The 20535-nt window shown below is 43.8% G+C and overlaps 1 protein-coding gene and 1 long non-coding RNA gene across 2 annotated transcripts in view; one reads left to right on the top strand and one right to left on the bottom strand.

Moving 5' to 3' along the window:
* The window catches only part of LOC134875715 (uncharacterized), a 373215-nt gene that overhangs the window by 74551 nt on the left and 278129 nt on the right, over positions 1-20535 (top strand). The window lies entirely within an intron of this gene.
* Positions 1-20535, bottom strand: part of LOC134875714 (receptor-type tyrosine-protein phosphatase delta-like) — a 305785-nt gene that overhangs the window by 85609 nt on the left and 199641 nt on the right. Inside the window, 1 exon segment of the mRNA XM_063900319.1 lies at positions 445-618. Coding sequence (XP_063756389.1) covers positions 445-535 — 91 coding nt within the window. The 5' untranslated portion in view covers positions 536-618.

Below are 20535 nucleotides of genomic sequence, written 5' to 3'. Positions count from 1 at the left end.
GCTGAGATGGAGAGATCGATCATTTTGGAATATGTGTTTTCCTGTCCAAAAACTTACCTTTTTATTCTCAGTAAATGTACAGTGGAGACTTCAGAGGTTTTCACATTGCATTTGTGTTGCATTTTGGACCACAATTAGCTATAAAGTTGTGAGTCTTGAAGTGAGATTTAAGGTGACAGAAACGCTGTTCCCATGGTTAAGTTAAGAGTATGTGCACACATAGTAGTTACATCTTTGAGTGGAAATGCAATGTAATATTTGTCATTAATATAACTAATGCAGACCCGAATAACTGTATTCTCATACTTTCTCACTCCGAGTTGTTTGTGTCTTACATGAAGTATTGATGTGTCAGATGAATGAATGACCAAACCAAGCCCTCCCTTACCCCCAGCACAGCAGGATACAACACTTGAAGGCCTTGAAAGCCGAGGGTTCACTTACTTTGAGCGTCGGCGAGGTGCAGGAGCAGACCCAGGGCCAGCATCAGCGTGGGTCTGGCTCTGTGCATGGTGGGACAGCTTGGCACCAGCATGCTTTGGCAGCCTCAGTGGAGCTGGCTCACAGAGCCCTGTGAGTCAGTCTGGTCTGATTTCTCAGATGCAGGGTATTCACAGCCTATGCAAGGCAAGGAGAGATGGGGAGAGGGAGGAAGGGAGGGAGAAGGAGAGAGAAACAGAGTGAATGAAACAAAGCTGTTTGGCTCCACGGGTTTTATCTATCCCTGCACATTTTTGACATACCCCCACACAGCCTCGGCTGGAGCTGACAGAGAGGAAGAGGCTGATGTGCTCACGGGGTATGTTCTGACAGTTCTCTAAATGGAATAGTCACTTCACACAATGTGTATGCACGTGTGCATGAGAGGCAGAGCGATAGAAGGAGAAACCACGCATATGAAAGCGTGGACTAATACGATTTTGTCTTCACAGCTTTAGTCGCGAGCACCAATTAAATTCGCTGTATAATAAGAGTACATTTTAAGCCCTCCTCAGATCAGTGTTGATATCTGTTTCACATTAAAGTGCCCCTGTAGCAAGTCGGGTAACACAGGAAATATTAATAAATGCTCCAAGCTTTTTCATAGTTTTGCAATTAGAAGTCAATTTGACTTCTGAGAGACTGCTGAGACTTCTTCTTTAAAGTATAACACAAGAAAATGTAAGTAAGTAAGGATACAAGGTGATGGATTAGCTTAGCTTTAGCACACACACATTATCTCTTTAGCACAGATAAAACAACTCATGGAATGTATAAAACGACTGGCCAAGTGTGTCCATTCATGATTCTGCCCTTTATTGAAGTGCCACTACATTGGCTGTGAAAATCAATGTGATACAGTGAGCCAGTATTAGCTGCAGACGCGCTCTATCCCTTGTCATCCATTTGCTTAAGCCACAGCTTGATCCTCAGTGATGGATGCTCTGCGGTAGACTACGGCTTGTGTCACGGCTCCCAGCTAATCCAAGTGTGTGAGCTTTGATGACATAATGTACTGCTGGTTAGCATGTTAGCAGGTTTGCATTTGTTCTGCAGGTTGCTGTTGTTTTCAGACTCTTCGAGCTCTGAGAGATCAAAGCTGTCTGATGTCTTGAAGTTTGGGGCACTCTAACTGTTTGATCAGGAGGCAGCAATAATACTTATTTTGCTGGATATAATCATTTATTGCACTGTTAATATGCAGATTTGACCGTCTCCCAATAAAAAAAGAAAAAACAAGCCCCCCCAAGCATGATCAGCAGCCCCGATGATGACAAAGTAGCTCATTTCCCTATTACCAATCATCCTCTTTCTCGCCCCTAGCTCTCCCTCTTTCATTTATGTGGGCTGTAAATGGCAGAAAGATAGCGCACCTGTCACACTCGATTTGTGTTGGGGGGAGATAGACACGACTACCTGTCTCCCAGCGCCGTAGGGCTAGCAGCAAGCGCAAGAGCGGGGGACGTGTGGCGAAGGGAATCAATTTGAAGCAATATCATCCCCCGCTCACACCACCACCGACACACACAATATACATATACAATATACACACTAAACCGAAATTTCACATGAGCAGTGTTTGTAGCGACTGTGAATTAGATTAGAATCAATTGGAGTGAAAAACCTGAGCAGGGCATCAGGGGACAGAGCCGCACCGTGATCGTCCTCCACTCATTGTTTTAGACATCTGACCATCCAAATCTCGCTGAGAGCCTTTGAGTTAATTAATGTGTGAATTTACATAATGACATGACACTAGGCAGCACACAAGAAACTGTAGTCAGCAGCCCCCCTCTTTCTCTGATCACACCCGCCCGACATGCACACACACACACACACACACACACACACACACACACACACACACACACACACACACACACACACACACACACACACACACACACACACACACACACACACACACACGCTGATAAAGGCAAACAGAACCATCTGTATGTTGTGTAACCACCGGTGTGACAACCGAGAGGCTGCCATGTGAGTAAATACCAGGAGAAGCTAATGTAAGCACAGCTAAAACACCCCGCGAAAACCCTGATTTATACCAAAAATGAAAGCAATTATATCCGGTGTTGATTTGTGGTGTTCATTTTTACAAGGAAATTGCACTGCAGAGCCTTCCTAATGTGCAAAGGGGAGAAGCAACCACCTGGCAGACCTGGCACAGAGGCAGCAGTATTGTTATCTCACAATGGATTTAGTCTAAATGCTGCAGCTTTTTTTCGTGTAAAAGCTTGTGCTCATGCGTGTGTAATTGCACGTATGAGCATGGGTACACATTATCCTTTCCGCTCCCATGTGTCAACATAAATAGGCGTCACCACCTTTGCTCATTTTATCCCCAACATGGCCGTTTTACTCTGCACCTCCTCGTTCATACATTTGGTGGCATTGAAGCTTTCCATTGAACATGTATTACAATAGAAAGAGAAAAAACAATCTTGTCTGTCTTCCTGAGCCCCCGGTGGTATTATTGTGTTCCTATTCAGTGGTGCTTCATTCAAAGGATTTTGCGGCTGATAGCAATCATGCATTATTAAACAAAGCCTGACAACATGCACAATGTTAATTAGAAAAGGGGGGAGTGTGTGGCAAGAAAAAGAAAGGGGCTGTTGAGCTGTCTACTCTCTCTCCTTCCTCATGATCCTTATCAGAAATGTGAAAGAGAAGGAGGGTTGGATGTTTATACTCTCCATAATGGCTCTTCTCTGTTCTCATTTTAAGCATGTGTTTGGTATTCTGCTCCATTTAGACGAGCAATAATATTGAGGGTGGAAGAAAATAAAGGTATCAGTCATATTTATCTTATATTCCAGTAAACTTGTTATGGGAAATAATGCAGGCAGAATAGTTATGAGCTCCCAGCAGCAACAGCAGGTTCACAACATCAGCTTCATGGTAGTTTTGCCTTTCCATGTTCTCGCATACCCCTGCAATATTTTGGCAACCCGAGTACAAAGCAGTGGGGAACAAGGGCTGACACGATATTGCTACTGATGCTGGCATATTTAACTAATCCAACATGGGGCTGAGCAGAACAGACCTACCACACTATGCCCATCCTTCGTGCTAGTTCCACTTTGGCTGGCTCCGGGGAATGTTTTAAATGGGGTGTTTCTTAATTTCAGGCTCATGCACAAGCTGAATTGAACTTGAAGTAAAGAGTGGATTCACAATATGTTATCCTAACAGACCAAAGCAGCCACAAGAATGCCACCAAATCTATTAAGGCCAACTCTCTGTAATTAGCTCAACACATGCAAGGATGAAGCGCTTCAAAACAGCCGGGGATGTGATCCATACTGCACTGGGTCTCATGCCCAGCCAGGCACAGCAAATAGGAATTTGTTTCGTTTTATGAGGCAGGACTTTCTATTTCCCTTAGGACCAGCGGAGTTAAAGAATGCAGTAATTACCCCCCCGCACGCACACTTTGAGTCTAAAATGATATGCAGGGCTGTAGCACTGCAAATATCTCTCTGATCTCTCTTCTTGAAGCACTTTACAGTTTAAGTTAAGTAGCAGAGAGGAGGAGAAGAGACTCTACCAGCTCTCTTTCTTTACTTTTGACATAAACAACATATTCTCAAAAAAAAACACCCTGATAAAGGAACAATAGTTTAGGCTAGCAGAGGAAAACATGGTAGGAATCTCACGACATAGCAGTATTGACGGCAACATTGGCATTTTAGAGGAATTCATCTTATCTTAATAAAACATAATCAATGAACATCATAGCCAGCATGCCGCTGCAGTATTGCATCAGAAGCAATTTGTTTTGCAGAATTAAATCATGATTGAAACCTTATTGCAAATCAAGACATTCTTTTCACACTATTGTTTGCAACTTTGCTTCTTCGCTGTGTCACTTTTTGTAATTATATTCAGACTTCATTAATTAACAACATTTCCAAGAATTAAAGAGTTATTAGATGCATAATAAACGAATAGCTCCAACTGTCATTACACACATCATCTATCTTATTATGATTCCAAAGTTGTTGAATTATTCAGCATTTGTTTTGCAAATGCAGGACATAATTGATCATTTACATTCTACTGCTATGCTCTAGATTAGGGAAGACATACCAATGATGCATAACAGTCAGGTTTAAAATAAGTTCAATACAAAAGTTAAGTGAATTAAAATAGGTACACACAGCTCCCTCCTCGTGAGTGAAGGCTATCTCTGAGATATCAAAATTGTCTGAGCATCAAACTTGGCAAGTGAGCAGGGATAAGGATAATATTCATATACTCAGTTTTTAAGATTGGCTACACTTCATTGATCATAAATTGGGAAATTGTTTAGCATCAAACTGTATTATTTTGAATTAAATTGTATTGCTTAAATCAAGGCCTCAAGATCAAAGGGCATAAGAGGGCACCGGCATCAGATTTGAAACAGTGAAAAATGGCCGCCTGTGACAGCCCCCCCTCCACTCACAGTGCCCAAAGGGTTTTTCTTTTAACCATCATATGACCAAGATTATAAAATAGGCTTCTCAAAGGCATGGCTTCCCACCCTCACGCATCTACTTCCTTTTCAATCCCTGCTTCCTCATCAAGAGGGGTTACGTTTGGGTGAATTCACAAAGTGTTTCACATGGTGGCTGCAGCAATCTTTTCTCTTTTTCTTTCTTTAACACAACATTTCTTATGTGATCTTTTTCTATTATGTTGTTCTACATTGTTTTCTTCTCCTGCTACTTTCTTCCTCCCGCGATGCTGTGATTTAAGAGCGAGTGACAAGGCCGTTTCTCACACATCGCTCCCGATCAGCCGGCATGTGTAATAACACCCTTCAAGCTAAGCTAAGCTATGCCCTCAAGTGCAGCCTCCACATGAAAGACCCTGACAAGCTCACATCAGAGGAGTTTATTTGCTTTACTTATTTATTTTCCTTTTCCCCCTCCCTTTTTGCCTCTCCTGACCTCCCTCAAACAAGCCTCCCACGGTCATAAACCATCCTCTGGGTGGTGCCGCCTGAGAAACTAAGTCAGGGTTTACAGTTCAGCCTCGTTTTTGACAAGCAGATGCAGCCGACGCTGTAACTGATGGTTGTATCTATACTGTATCTGTTTTCTTATCAGCCATCACAAAACACACAGCAGGAAGCTAATTGCATCTGATGACATTTGTCTTTTATATAATTGGTTTAAAAGCACCTGCTGCGGCTGGAGGACATGAAGCTATCACAATCCCATCTCAGCTGTGTGTCCGCTGCAAATTAGTGCCAGGAGATTTCAAAGCCACCCCCCCTTTGCCGTCTGCACAATGATCCAGACTTTGAAATGTCACCCCATAAATAGCATTTATTCACCTGGCTCTTGAGCACTTTTATAATATTATTGTGGCTTTTATGTGAGAGTTTTGCCAAGTATTATAATAGAGGTTAGCGATCTTCATAGAGCTGTAAAAACAGGCTTGGGCTGGAAAACACAGGTCAAGGAGAGGATGTTTCAATTTGAAAACTGTGACCATGTTTGGGTCCAAAGAGCAAGGTTGTGTCCTCATGAGAATTCAGCCAACCCAAACTGACCTTGATCTCACACATTTGTAGCTAAAATCAACTCACAAACACTCCACCTCCTCCTCCTCCTCCTCCTCCTCCTCCTCCTCCTCCCACTCCCACTCTTTTTGTTTTCAGCATCCTCTCCTTGACAGTTCTCTCTACCTGCTCGCAACTTCTTTTTCTCATTTTGTCTCTTCACCAATCTTCCTCTCTCCTCCCATTCCTCTCCCCACGTTTCCCAGCTGTTGGGTTAGGATGGATGGTCCCCACAGTGCAAGACCCTGACCTGCAGTCTAGTGACTGATTATCTCAGTGCCCTGTTGTGCTGCTCCCGGAAAGCTTACCAACAAACAGAGCACACACACACAAGGTTACACAGCTATTGGGGGACATGAAAGAGGCGAGAAAATGCAACATATTTCATCTTTGTCTGCGTTATCACGTCCTTTGACCTTGATGACACAGTGAACATACTACCTATTGAACTCTAATGCTTGCCACTGATGCCTTTCCAATGTGCAACGGATAAAAGCAGCACCATCAGCCTGTAGGAGAGCGTGTGAGCTGTGTAAACTATTCAAATGATCGCCTGCTTGTTGGGCGGCCCTCTCTTGTGTTTGCTTGTCACAGTGTGGGCGGCTACTGATAACCAGAAGGAGCTACTTGGGTCATGCTTGACCTTGTGCATCAGCATTTAGTACGAGAAAAAATGCTTGTTATCATGTAAACAGGCTGAATCTTAAGGAGTCTATTGTTTTGGGAGCAGAGAGTGTGGCAGGATGGGGGGAAAATTTGAAAAATGGTAGACGCAGCAGCCAACCTGGAATGGGTGGGATTAAATTTATGCTGCATGAACAGGGGAGGGCTAAATCATGTTACATATTATGAACCAGGAAAAAAGAAAGAGGAGTGAGGGGCGGGAGAAGCAGAGGGGTGGAAATATAATGGATAAGGGGAGCAACGAGGCAAGGAGGCAGAGAGAAAGGGGAGGAGGGGAGAGAAAGGAAGGAGGTGAGGAAGGAGGGAGGGAGAGCACACTGTAGGGAGGGAAGCAAGGGAATGTGCCTCACTGCCAGCTTTTCTCACACTCCGTCTGTGCTTGTACGCCTATAGAGGCAGCGAGAGATGAAGGAGAGGAAAGAGGAAGGAGAAACAGACTCTGCTGAAGATAGGACAGTTTTGAGGTTACTCTGATTGTCTAAAGCCATTGTTTCCAACAGGTACCTGAACCTGGCACCTTTAAAAGAACAAACTGGTTCTTAGGTCTGCATCAAATCAATAAAAATGCCGCCTAAAACATACAACTCCTACACATACATGCTCAAAAGTGTAAAGTCAGGCAGGCATGTGCACAAATAGCCTCACAGAAGCAGAGAGCAAGCACACATAGCCTTTCACCACATGCTGCTGGCACTTTGACATCTACCCCCAACACAGCAACGGTCTGTGGGAGGATGAATAATCTGACTTCCGTGAGGATGAGAAAATGAGAGAGAGGAAGAAGGGTGAGAGGGAGGTTGTTCCCAGCCTGAGCTCATGTAGTTTTATGGAAAACACAGAGCCCACAAACAGACAAAACAGCATTCCTCTGCAAATGCCGCCATGGCAGGAACATCAGACTTCTGTGGAAAATAACTGAATAATGCAGCGCTGGGAATTGTGTTGCCCCCTAATACATAAGTCAACGACAATATGCTTCCCTATCTTTTTGAAACAATTGAACAGCAAGGTACATTGTGCAGCAGTGACATTTTAGTGGCTTTTGTACACAAGCCAAGCCGTTTGGTATGTAAATGCACTACTTAGGCGTACATGAAGGATGTAAGGAGGCGCTCGGGGCATACACGTTACACTCATAGGGCAGCAAAATAATTAAAATGCCAAGTGTCTCCCATTATCTAAATGCTAATTTGCGTTGATATACCCTGAGCTAAAATGTAACGCCACATTATGGTGGCTGTACTGCACTAAGGCAACGACGAGTACATTGCTCTTCAATTAGCTTAGCATACTGTATGCTATCTTCTACCTTAGGCGACGCTGCGGATGTTTTAATAAGTGCATACCTCATATGAGCTTTTGCATCAATTCATGTTGGGTATTCCCTGTTTTACAGGCAGCTAAACGGTGCGTTATTATGTTTCCTAATGTGTCTGCAGAGCTAATTTAGACACTATCAGCCATTTTTTCCCCCAGTGTATTATGAGCACTGGTGCTTTTACCATGACTCGGTTTCAATAAGAAATCCAGCTGCTTATCAAAAGCTTTTTGCATGAAAACACATCAGTGCCAACATAGAGGGCAACGGGGCGCAAAAATATTATCACAGATATGAGATGTTTTAGCTGAATACACAGATATGAGTGAAATTGTGTTGTTTCTAGCTTTTCCATCAACATCCTGATGAGGCTCTCAGAGGACATGCAGAGTGTGGATGAACAGCGTTTGAGAAATCTATTTCAATGTTTCACTGGTTCAAGGATTCTTACTAAATTTTACTGAGCTCTTTGATGTGGGAGCTGCTGATTATTAGATTTGAAAAGCTACACTTTTTTTAATTCTTGGATGCCCTTGAAAGGTGTTTTAGCCAAGCTAAGCTATTGTTCTCATGAAAGGCATTGCAAGCTGCTTGTGCAACTCAGTCGAGGGAGAGCAGTGGTTCACCCCGAGGCAAAAGCAACAATTCCCCCTTTGTCGTTTCACTAAGACAAATGCTTGCCATTGCTACGGTAGCAACCCAACAAGAGCATTTCCCCGTCAGTGATAGTATATTGTAGCAGTGGAACAAGACATTTTATTATGCTGCTGAAAATGAATGAATAGGTCTTTTTCTCCAGCCCCAGTTTGGAGATTGAAATTCAAATCAAATGCCACCTTCAAACAAATGTCAGTACATGAAAATCAAAACCGTTCTGTCAATGCCTGGCATAAAGCAAAATACACAGTTTGACATTTGGAAGTGATTTTCTCTGCCTCTGTCCTTGTTTCATGTAGAATTAACTCGGAAATCGTCGCAAAAAATGCACACAAACCCACATCATACAACGTCTTTGCTGCTCCGCTCTACATCAAATACTCTCTTAGAAACCTTTTTATACAAGCTCCCCCGTCTCAACCAAGCCCAATCCTCCCACAAACACTCACAAACATGATTAAGACACTGTCAAGCCTGACAACGCCATCTCGCATGCTGTCAACGGCCCTCACTGGGAGCCGCTGCTGACTGACTGCCTGGATGTGCCTTATCATTAACGGGGCCGCCTGTGCCAGCGCGGAGGGGCTTTGATGACAGAAACTAGGGCCCCCGTGCCTGCCCCTCCCACTTCGCCTGCCCAAGTGTCATCTAAATGAGATAGGGCCCAGGAGCTAAGGGATTAGGCACTGCATAATTACCTATTTAAAGACCCTAATTGAGCATTTCATTAAGAGACTGGCACTGAGATTTTGCCAAGGAGGCCACTACAGGGATGGAGACGTGCTTGCCTGCGAATGCACGTGTGTTAGTGTGTATTTAGGGGGGTTGCACACGTCTCTGTGTGCAGCAGACTGTAACCTTGAATTCAAGGGTTACCTTGTTAGCATGCACGTCTTTTTCTGTTTACATTGCACTTAGGCTGTTTGGCACATGATTGTTGGAGGAAATCCAATATGAGTTCACCTTTAGACAGTGACTGACTGTCATGAGTAAATATAGTGAGTCTCCTCAGTGAAGTACTGTACTCTTTCACATGTCCAAGCCTAATCGTTTAAGTTAAGTTGCATATTAACATGGGTTGTGAGCTCGTGAAAAAAACATGTTCAGCTGCCTTTGACCAAATTAACCGATACTTATGACATTTTACTATTAAATCAAAGTTGTCCTTATTTTAGTCCAACACATATTCTGAATGTACTATACCTGTAGATTGACTCAATCATGATGATATTACATATCCTAATGAAGGTGTTTATATTCTGTTATTCTATGTACTTGATTAACATACATATTGTAAGAAGCAATAGATGAATACATTTGTTCTCTTGTTTTAGAGATTTGTACAGTCTTTGTGTTAATTTGATGCAAATTCTGCTCCAGTTGTTCCAACTTCTATTTTTGGGTTACATTGACATTGCCAGTTAAATAAAGCTACAAACTGAAGGAGAACATTTGAGGAACTAGATTCACGAAGAAAGAAAAACATAACAAAGCTAAAATATTTCACATCCCCAATAAATTAGTTGAATCCAATAGATGTGAATATGTGTGTGACACATTACTGTTAAGCCTAACAACAAAAGAGAGCCAGCGAGTTAAAGCCGCTGACATTGTCGGTCGTCAAACTCACGCTTTCATTGAGTGTCAGCCGCTGGGTCTCCTGCGCTACATCAAAAGCTGTTTTTTTTTTCCCGACATGATACGAGATACAACAGGGATATGTACCTTTTTATCTGCCTTACAAAAGCTAGGATAATTCAAATTGTCATTGTGATTTTTACCACTGATGTTGAATTTCTCTTATATTGACTTGAAAATGAACTTTTATTTGTGCAGTATTTAAGGTCTTCAGAGTTCTGTAAAACCAATACCAGCAGTTTAGTGTAGGGATATTGCTATTCCATTTCATATCCCAGCATTTAACATTTTTGGGTGGCCACATATTCATGACTCGCATATTTCAGTGCTGAGACATTTGTCAAAGACTTCTAAACTTAGTTCTTATATCCACAATCACAATCCCATGAGAGGGGCTAAATCAATGTCCATAGGGGGACTCTATAGGACACCAAGGGGCCCCGCTCTTCAGCTATACAAACAATTCCAACAGCGACAATCATTAGAGCAGCATGCTACACCCAGATTTCTTGATGACCAATTGGACTTTATTTCCATGACGGATCAGGCTGAGACTCTTCTCCCCCCCCCCCTCTATATCTGGGACCACTAGGGTTGTTGGACTGTCGCTGGCAGTTGGCTTGTGCATGATTGACTTGTTTGCTAAATGACTAGCATCTGAAGTGGCAGCATTAGCTTGAGGCTGTTTGAGTCTTTGGGGCAGACACCGCTGCTAACTGCTACAGATAAACTGCCCCCCCTACCCTCTGGGGAGTAATGTGAGCTCTATTGTGGTGACTGGTGCTGAAGTCTGGCCAAACATGCTCAGGGCTGGGATGACACTGAAACATCATGAGTCAGTCAGGGCTGTGCAGCAACAGACCTATTAGTCTTCTCTGACATGATGGAGGGTGAAAAGGTTCCTGCACTAGCGAGGAAATGAACTTGGATCTCGTACATGACAGGTGAGAAATCCGTCCTTGAGACTCCAAAGTGACAATGTTAACGCATTGTTGGAATGCTGTAAAGGCATCAGAAATTCATACAGTTAGCATCACATTTTGTGAGCTGAGTATCTTACCACTAAAGACAGCTGTAAGCAACATGGCAGCCTTCCACATGATGTGACTTACAAGCACACACAGCATATTGTTTGTTGCACTGGGCATTAATCGGAAAATATTCTCGGTATTACCAGCAAAACGCCATTAATACAGAGCTGGAATTTGAAATAAAATATTCATACTGTTATATAACCCCTATATAAGAAAGTGGTCAAGTATTTGGAACAGTAAATCTTTGATAATGATACTTGGGTTGAATAGTTGATTGTGACAGCAGGATATTTAATACATTTTGTATAATGCACTCTTCCCAATTTTCATGCCTCTAAAAGAAACAGGCTTTATGTGTCAAGCAAATGTGACTCCAAGCCGCATCGATGTACCAGAGAATGACAGGTATATTAACCGTGTAATCCCAACAAATATAGATATTAGAGCAAATTTATCAACCCTAGCTGCTGTCAACATATCTGAAATGTAAGCTGATATTCTATTCAGGTTTTTATCAGCTGTTGTTCTGATGGATTAAGTGTAATCATTGGTAGCTGGGAAGGTTAGTTAGTCTGCAGGATGCCTTGGAAAATCATCGTCAAACTCCCTTACTCTCTTTGTCTCCGTACAATGAACTACAACAATGAAGCGCACAATAAACTTCCGAGTCTGAAACACATTCACTGGGATAGATGGCAGATTGTACACAAGAAAGCAAACACCATAATCTCCAAGAGAAAATCTCTTTGTGGAAGAAAGTGCACCGTGTTCAACCTCTTCAACATCTTCATCACCAGTGTGATTGTTGATGAGATATTTTGCTGGTATGCTTCATACTGTGAACGCTTAAGATGGAGATTCCTGTGAGTACAAGCTAAGACTGTGCCTTGTGAATGGTTGGAATTATTTTTAAAACATTTAAATAATGATGGTAATGATGTCTGTTGTTATATGTTCTCACTGAATTGTGCTTTTTTTCCCTGTCATCAGTGCTACATCTTATTTTAAGCTATTTCTGTAGAAGTGCACATGACCACACTTTGACCCCTACAACAAAATAGATTAGGAAAATTCATGCAGAAGAGCTTTCATGCACTTCGTTGCGGCCACGCTTTGATATTCTCCAACATGCTTGGTTTAGTAAAGGAACAGTAATTATCACATGGTGTAAGACAAATTATTGCAGAATTTAACATTTGTGTGTTTTCTTGTGCATGCCTTAGTCCCGATATACTATCTACTGTAACAGCAGAAAGGCTCTAAAGCAGGCCGTTACACTTCGAAGTTCCTCTATAGCCCTGCAGCACTGGTGACAGTATAGCCAATCTTACAGGCAGCGGCCCAACGCGGGCCCTATCAGGTCCCATCCTGGCCTTGCACATTTCTTATCTCCACATCTCTGGTGGAGAGAGATCCATCTTGATTTCTGCTGAGTGCCAAAAAGAGGTAGCAGGAGAATGAGAGGGAGAGATGGAGAGGAGGATGGAAGGAGGGTGTCCACCTGATAAGACAACTGGGAATCAGATGAGAGGATTCCGGGGAGCGTGGCCCCAACGTGCTGGAAAGAGGAACTTCATCTTATCTAATTAACATGGGGCTATTTGGCCGGGGCAGACAGCGTTTATGGCGGCAGCTTGGTATCGCAGCACTCACATGCCTTTACGGGCCCACATTCTCACGCACAATCTTATGCAGATATGATTAACATTCAAATATACTTCCAGTTTTACACACACACACACACACACACACACACACACACACACACACACACACACACACACACACACACACAGACACACACACAGACACACACACGAGGCCTAGGGCTGAGTGCCATAACAGCCCAATGAAATATATTCAGATTAGAAAGGTGTCGCATTACTCTCCAGCCGGATGATAAATACGCGGTTAGCACCATCATTAATCTTGTACCCCCTCTCCGCCCTCTGCCTCCAGACGCGGTGATGTAAGGAGAGGGGAGCCGGCACACACTGGATGGAGCTCGGGCCTCAGTTTGGGCTGCAGAGGTGCGGCTGGTGCATGCGTGGAGCCTGAGCTTGTACTACTGCGTCTCACAAGCACAGAGGTCAGGGCATCGTGACTCATGGCTTGTAATGTCACCGTGCAGAGGTTGGTTGAACTGAGGTCCTGCTGTTTCTTTATTCAGGGAGGGTTGTAATGCAAAACCTGCACACAGTGTTTCTTTTGTTCTCAAGCTGTCTCCCCCTGTCATTCCCTTCACAGTCACCTCTCCGTTTTCCTTTCCAAGCACACTCTGTCGGCTGCCAACCTCCCTTCTTTCATCCCAGGGGTTTTTCTGACATATTGCCCTGAACGGCATGTCATCGTAAGTGGCCATTGTCTGGCTAATGAGCAGCATGCCTAAAACACTGGAGGACTGAGGCGACAATGATAGACGTACAGACAGGGACAGAAACACATGCTGGGTACAGAGGGGGGATTCACCATCAGAGGCTTTAGCAGCAAATTGTTCCTGCAAACACCGCGGACTCCCTCTTGGGAAGCTGCGGAGTGACAGTTCAGACAGTGGCAGGTCGCCCTCAACACAAACACAGCTCTAGGGAGGGGTCAGAGGTGAGGAGATGAGGAAATTATGTGTGATAAATTGGCGATGGGGCCAGTGGTGTGTTTTATGTGAGTGGGGTCATCCTACCTCTCAGTGGTATGTTGTAAGTACAGCCTGTCTCATGCTGACAGAGAGTTTGATCACTATGCGTCCTGGGAATTTGATTCTGCTCAGAAGTTTATATATGGAATTTTTTTTTGTAAATCTCTATAATGAGAAACTCAAGAAGCCCCATTGTCGAGTAGATTCATTATGTAAGTATCAGTGTGCCAACAGCTTGGCAAAACGTTCCAACCCCAAACAAAACTAATCTACGCTAAAGTAGTTTAATTTCAGATTAACAAAACACTGGCACAGACTAGAATATTTGTCTTTATCATACATTTTTCTACAGAAAATAGAAGCGTCCCAATGGAGCCATGTGAAAGGCGTTTCTGAAAAGTATTGCAACTTCATGTTTGCAGGAGGTTTTGCTGATTCAGAAGCCTTGCGGAAGGAAAGGGGAGTTTATTGAAAATGCACGGCTGATCTCACATACCAAGGGCAATTTTTATAGTGACATTTAACCATTGTTGCTAGAAAATTCCATCCAGAGTTCAGCCTTCAGTTGCAAGAAACACATCAGAACTACGTTGTGACATCTCATATTATGGCCTCTTCTCCTGTTTGCATTCTGTAATCACAGAGATAGCAACAGGATGAGTGTTATTCTTTCCAAAAACTTTGAGCTGGACAACAAGCGTACACTGGGGCCGTTGTGTGCGAAGGCCCAATATAAACTCTGGTCTTTTACTGCTAGATGACTGATTAGCTCTTTAGGGGGCTGTAAAGAATTTGGTGCCCTCGTATGGGGCTTCATTCAGGAGGCGCTTGTTAAATTAGGGGGATGAAAACTGTATCCTGCTCATGCAGCACATACACTGGAGTATAAAATGATACTATAATCAAGCACAAATTCCACACAAAAAAATGTGTCACGCTTTTGTGATTTCATTGTGTTGAGCCAGTTGTTACCACATTTTTATTGAATCTCTGTCGCCCCCAATCACCCTGTGCTCCATAAAATGCTGGGAAGTGGATAGGGGCTACTATAATGGAGGCTCAATGCAGAAATAAAGTTGCTTTACTGCTGCAAACAAAGTGATGTGACCTGGAAAGGTTGTATTTTTGCTGGGATAATGACTGTATTTTACAGACAGGTCTCAGTGTGAACTCTAATTACTTGTCTGGGGCCACTGAGCTACGTTGGTCTCACAAACTAATGATGTCCATATTGGCTCTTTCTTATGAAACACATCATGAATGCATGGTGAAAATATCTCGCCTGCATGTCCATGCACTGATTTTGTCTTTGGCAGAAAAGCTACTAGTAGGTTTAAGGCTTTTAAAGTAAAATAATTCTGTGCATGCAGTTTCTCATGGCATTGTTACCATCTTCCACTAATGGGAGCATCTAGCTTATGACGCAATTCATCAAATAAATGTCCATCTCCTTGAATCCAAATCCTTAACCATATGTCACCAACCCTGCCTCAGTTTGGAGGAGGTATGTTTTAAGAAAATGTCCTTTGACTTTCACATTTTATATGATTTCATTATCCACACTCTGCAGAACTGGCTCCCAGTTAACTTAATCACTGTGACATCCATTCCTCATAAATATGCAAATACAACACAGACATCTCGAGTATTTTCAGTGCAAAAGACACTTTAGGTACAGACTTGCCCAAGACCCTTTCTCACATCATAAGTCAAGTCTATTGAACACCTCTCTGGGTTCATTTTATTTCAGAAATGGTGACGTTCCTAGGCCCCCGCTGCAACATGTTTTCCAAAACACAGCATGCTCTCTTGTCCCAGTAAATGTAATCATACAAAATGGGACCACTCTGTGCTGCTCTCATCCCTGCCACTTCTTTTGAGTGGTTTTGTTTCCACTGTGGTTGGAATTGAAGCAGATAGAGGGTAGGATCAACAAAGAAAGAAAAGCAACCCTGCAATCTTAATGAAAATAATATCGTAAAAATGGCACAATAGTTATATGGCTAGGAATATAATTTTACACTCAGGTCCTTTGTGTCCCTCCACACTGCTGGTCCCTTAGTAAAACAGTCCTCCACAGACTGAAAGGCAGCATGTGTTTGTGAGATGGTGGGGGAAAATAAAGGCAGCAGAGGGGGATTTGGAGGAGTATTAGAGTGTCACTGGCTTATGCTTATGCCACTGCTAGTGGTGCAGTGTGCAAAACATTACAGTCCTCAGCCAACTACAAAACTTTGGTCGTCCATGTGTGTCTACTCCTTTGAGGAGCACCGTCTCAATCCATTTTCTGTCAGCTGTCTTGTCTTGCCTTTGTGGATGTGCTTGCGTTCCCGCTGATCTACTTAATCTCTGACAGAGGGGCAGAGCTTGTGGACTAACAGCTGGGAAATCTGTGCCCCCCGCTGCCCTCGCTCCTCCTACTGCCACCCACTCTTTCTCACTGACAGCCCTACCAGGTCGGCTTCTGACGGCTAATAAAAGAAGCGGCCCTTGACTGTGAACAGCTGGGCTCCTCTGATCCAACTCTGCGAGCGGCATTCTCTCTGTGAGCGGAATAGTAAAACACATAAGAGTATCAAAAGAAACAAGGGCGACAAATACAGTGCACAGAGAGGATTGGGATGAATGGGGGAAAAAGAGCATGAGGGGGAGAGAAAAGTGAGAGCGCAGATACACTAACGTGCAATGAAAAGCCAGAGGAAGGAGCTCAGTGGCTGTCTTGTCCCTGGCTTTTACTGGCCTAACTAGATAATCAATAGCACAGAGAAACACTATTTCAGCTGGCTTACTGAGCTCTCTGTACAGGAGGAATACTGAGACTCCAACCCCGCTGTTTTCCCTCTCCACACTGTGTGACAGAAGTATTCCTCCTCATACATTTAGCCGATACCCAGGAAGTGATGAATCTTGTTCAGTTGAGTGTGCACCTACGCAGGAAGCTGAGTGGGAATAGCTGAAGTATGTCATTGATATTAACTGGAGAAAACTCTTCTGTTTATATAGCGGTGGCTAGTAAGACTACGGAAAATAGAAGTGGATATAAGCAAAATATCTCATCTCATCAATCAGATCGAACACAGAGAGCAGAGTGATTACAAGGATTATTTAAGATATGGCTTTGCTTTGAAACTAAACTCTTCTGGCCCTTGGAGATAGCTTTGATGAGTCTTTGAGAGTGAAGCTGTTGGATGGAGGAGGTCCTCCCCTCTCTGCTGTTGGCATTCCAGTGATGAGAGAACTGCAACTCTAAAACGGGGACTCCAGACAGGGCATGTGATGTGTGGGTAGCTCAAAATGTGGTGGACTTCAATAGCTGTGCATCTGACCCGTCATGCCTGACCTGCCCGCTCTTATCACACTGCTGCTCTATAGATATCTTTTCTAATTCTGTGTGTGTGTGTGTGTGTGTGTGTGTGTGTGTGTGTGTGTGTGTGTGTGTGTGTGTGTGTGTGTGTGTGTGTGTGTGTGTGTGTGTGTGTGTGTGTGTGTGTGTGTGTGTGTGTGTGTGTGTGTGTGTGTGTGTGTGTGTGTGTGTGTGTGTGTGTGTGTGTGTGTGTGTGTGTGTGTGTGTGTGTGTGTGTGTGTGTGTGTCGCATCGGGGAAGTTGGTGAGTATGAGAGACGACTCCAGATGCTCCCAGCTGGCTGTTGCCCAGTGAGGCTAACACACTGCTGCCTGCCTAATTAGAGCACACACACACACTGCCATGAACACACACACACACACTCACATGAACACATAAACAAAAACACACTCACACGAACACACACACACACACACACACACACACACACACACACACACACACACAGCCGACCCCTCCTCACCACTCATGTCCCGCTGTTTCAATGGCTTTATGGTAGGAAGAACATATGCCCCCCTGTGTTTTATACAGGGCACACATGCAGACAGCTAAACAAACAACCAGGGGCTTAATTACCTCATAAGGGAGTCCAGGAGTGGGGGCCACGTATGACTCACAGTAGCATAAATGTAAAAGGATGTGCAATGCAAGCCAGGAAAATGCAACACGCTCTGCTGTAAATGCAAATGATTTGTGGATTTTGATTAAAGTGGTGACTCAGGAGCAAAAACTATTCAGCAAAAATGATGTATGATTGTGTGGGAGTCAGACTCCCTCTTTTAATATCTCAGTTGCTCTGTGCAAACACACAATCTCCCCAAAGACCTCCCTCCAGTCTCTCTAAAATAGCAAGGCTGGTGTTGGTTCTCATAAAAAGGAAGGGGGATAAAATCATGATCTTTTAAACTGCTTGTCCTTTAACATAAATAGAAGCTGATGAGCTTAATTTCCCAGTCAGTCATAACACAAATTGACTCAGGATGCCATATGTGTGTCTGGATGTGATTTCCACACTGACCATTTCTTTATGTTGTCGAGCAGCAGCAGCAGCAGTTCTCCCTCACAACACATCATGTCAGACATTTCCTACCAGCCTGTCAGTGCTGTGTGGCAGCTCGTCTCTTTTTATTTTTTTATTTTGTCTTGCTGGCACAAAAACAACATATAAAGCTCATACCATTTGCAGGCAGAAATCAGTTTTGAGTAAAATTGACATAATTATTTTTCATATATATAACGCAAATGAAAATGCAATTAACACATTGCAAAGCCAAAACGTATAAGACGAGATATGATAACTGAAAGACATGGACTGCATCTACTCAATATTGCATGAAGGCAGGAATCCAAATAGAGCGGGGGGGGGGTCTCGTCAGTGCTCAAACATCGATGTGCAAGTCATGTTAACCACAAAGCGAGGGCTAAAGGCTAAATGATAGCCTCCAAACAACAAACATAGAATCAGTGCCAAATGAGGACATACTGTAGAAAGAGGTGGGGGGGTAGTAACAGAGAAACAGATCCCAAGGTCAGTGTTCAGAGCCCGGCTGCAGACGAAAGGAGAGCGATGGCGTGGACAGATGTCAGGAGTGATAAGCGTCAGGCCTGACGAGCTCCGGCCTGGCTATCAGTTTCTGCTCGGAGCCCGCGGCCAGGCCGGTGCCAACACAATGCCAACGCCTCTCTGTGACGATCAGTGCCTCCGGAGGTTGTGCAAAATGGCTGCCGCCATGCCAGCACATTATTACGAGTCACTGGCTCTGCATTTCTTTTTTCCTCAGAGGAAGTGCCATCTGTGAGTGACAGCGGGGCCCCGGCCATTTATTTTCAACGCTGTAAACAAAGCTGCCGTTTCTGCATTTTCACGGTGTACATGCTTGCATATTACTACTGGCAAGGCTGTTTGTTGTCACGGGAGATATTAGGTGCGGTGTGATGTATATCCTTTCTCCATCTCCATTCATCTAGACAGATCCATGCTCTCTTATACGCATCAATCACGCAGCAGGAGAAAATAAATCCTTATTTTCACATTTGAAAGCAAGGTGGACACAAATCCAATACCCAGGAGAGTGCTTGGTCTTGGTTTAAGCATAAGGGGGGCATTGGGCAATAAATCAATACCAGGCCATTTACTATCATATTCTGTGGCCATTGATGATCTGTCTGACCATTTATTTTAGAGTCTGAACTGCACAACAAAATCATTTTCCAAAGAAACTTTCTATACATCCAAAACAAATAATGAATAACTGGCGAATCGATACAGTGTGCTTTATTGAGCCCACATGCTTGACTTGAGTCTGGCACCTGGCCCAAATGGTTTTTCATTTGCCAGATATCCTCTTCTCTCCCTCTTTTGCTCTGCTTTGTGTGTTGGAAAAAAACTGAGAAAATGATATGCAGTGTTTGACATGAAACATGAATGAATAGACGATATATTTTTTGACTGCTCAGTTGAATCACACGTTGCATAACAAACCAACAATCAGCAGACTGAGGCCCAGCAGTGTGACTCTTAAACATCCGGCTCCCTTCATCAGCGCCTCTCAAAGGCTCTTTGGGTTCCTCAATGAAATCAACGTTGGCAGTGCCACATCAGCCGGGTCACACCCCGCTGTTCTACTGAGCGGGGCTTTATAAAATCACTGCCGGCAGACTGAGAGCCCGCCAGAGTGGGGTCAACTGCTCTGACCCCCAACTGGAGGCCCGGCCCCATCTTCCTGCAGAAACACTACCAAAAAGTGCCTGTGTCAGCAGGATGCTAACAAAATCACTGGAAGAGAGGCTCTCTGAAGAGGCTTTGAATGACAGGGCCAAGCAGCATTGTGTGCAGGATTTGACAGGGACGCAGACCCAGCTCTTTGAGGGGGTCTGCTTTCAGAGAGAGTTGGTCGCAAGCCAAAGCAGTTAGCATGTCCCGCAGAATAGAGGAAATAGACAGGAAAACATTGGAAGAAATGAGGAATATAATCAGAAAAGTCTCAGTTTCATGAAAAAAATGACCGCAAGAAGCTTTCATTTCCTGCGTCTGTCTCACCAGGTAAATCTAGGATGATCCTGTCTGACTAAGCCCATTCCAATCCTCCCTGACCCCCCACACTCTCAGGGTCCCTCCTGGGTCACAGCTTATGTGTCACACGCTGGTGAACGAGA

The sequence above is a fragment of the Eleginops maclovinus genome, chromosome 14 (genome assembly GCF_036324505.1).
Source record: "Eleginops maclovinus isolate JMC-PN-2008 ecotype Puerto Natales chromosome 14, JC_Emac_rtc_rv5, whole genome shotgun sequence".
In the NCBI taxonomy this organism is placed as follows: domain Eukaryota; kingdom Metazoa; phylum Chordata; class Actinopteri; order Perciformes; family Eleginopidae; genus Eleginops; species Eleginops maclovinus.
This window is presented reverse-complemented; position numbering and strand designations above follow the sequence as displayed.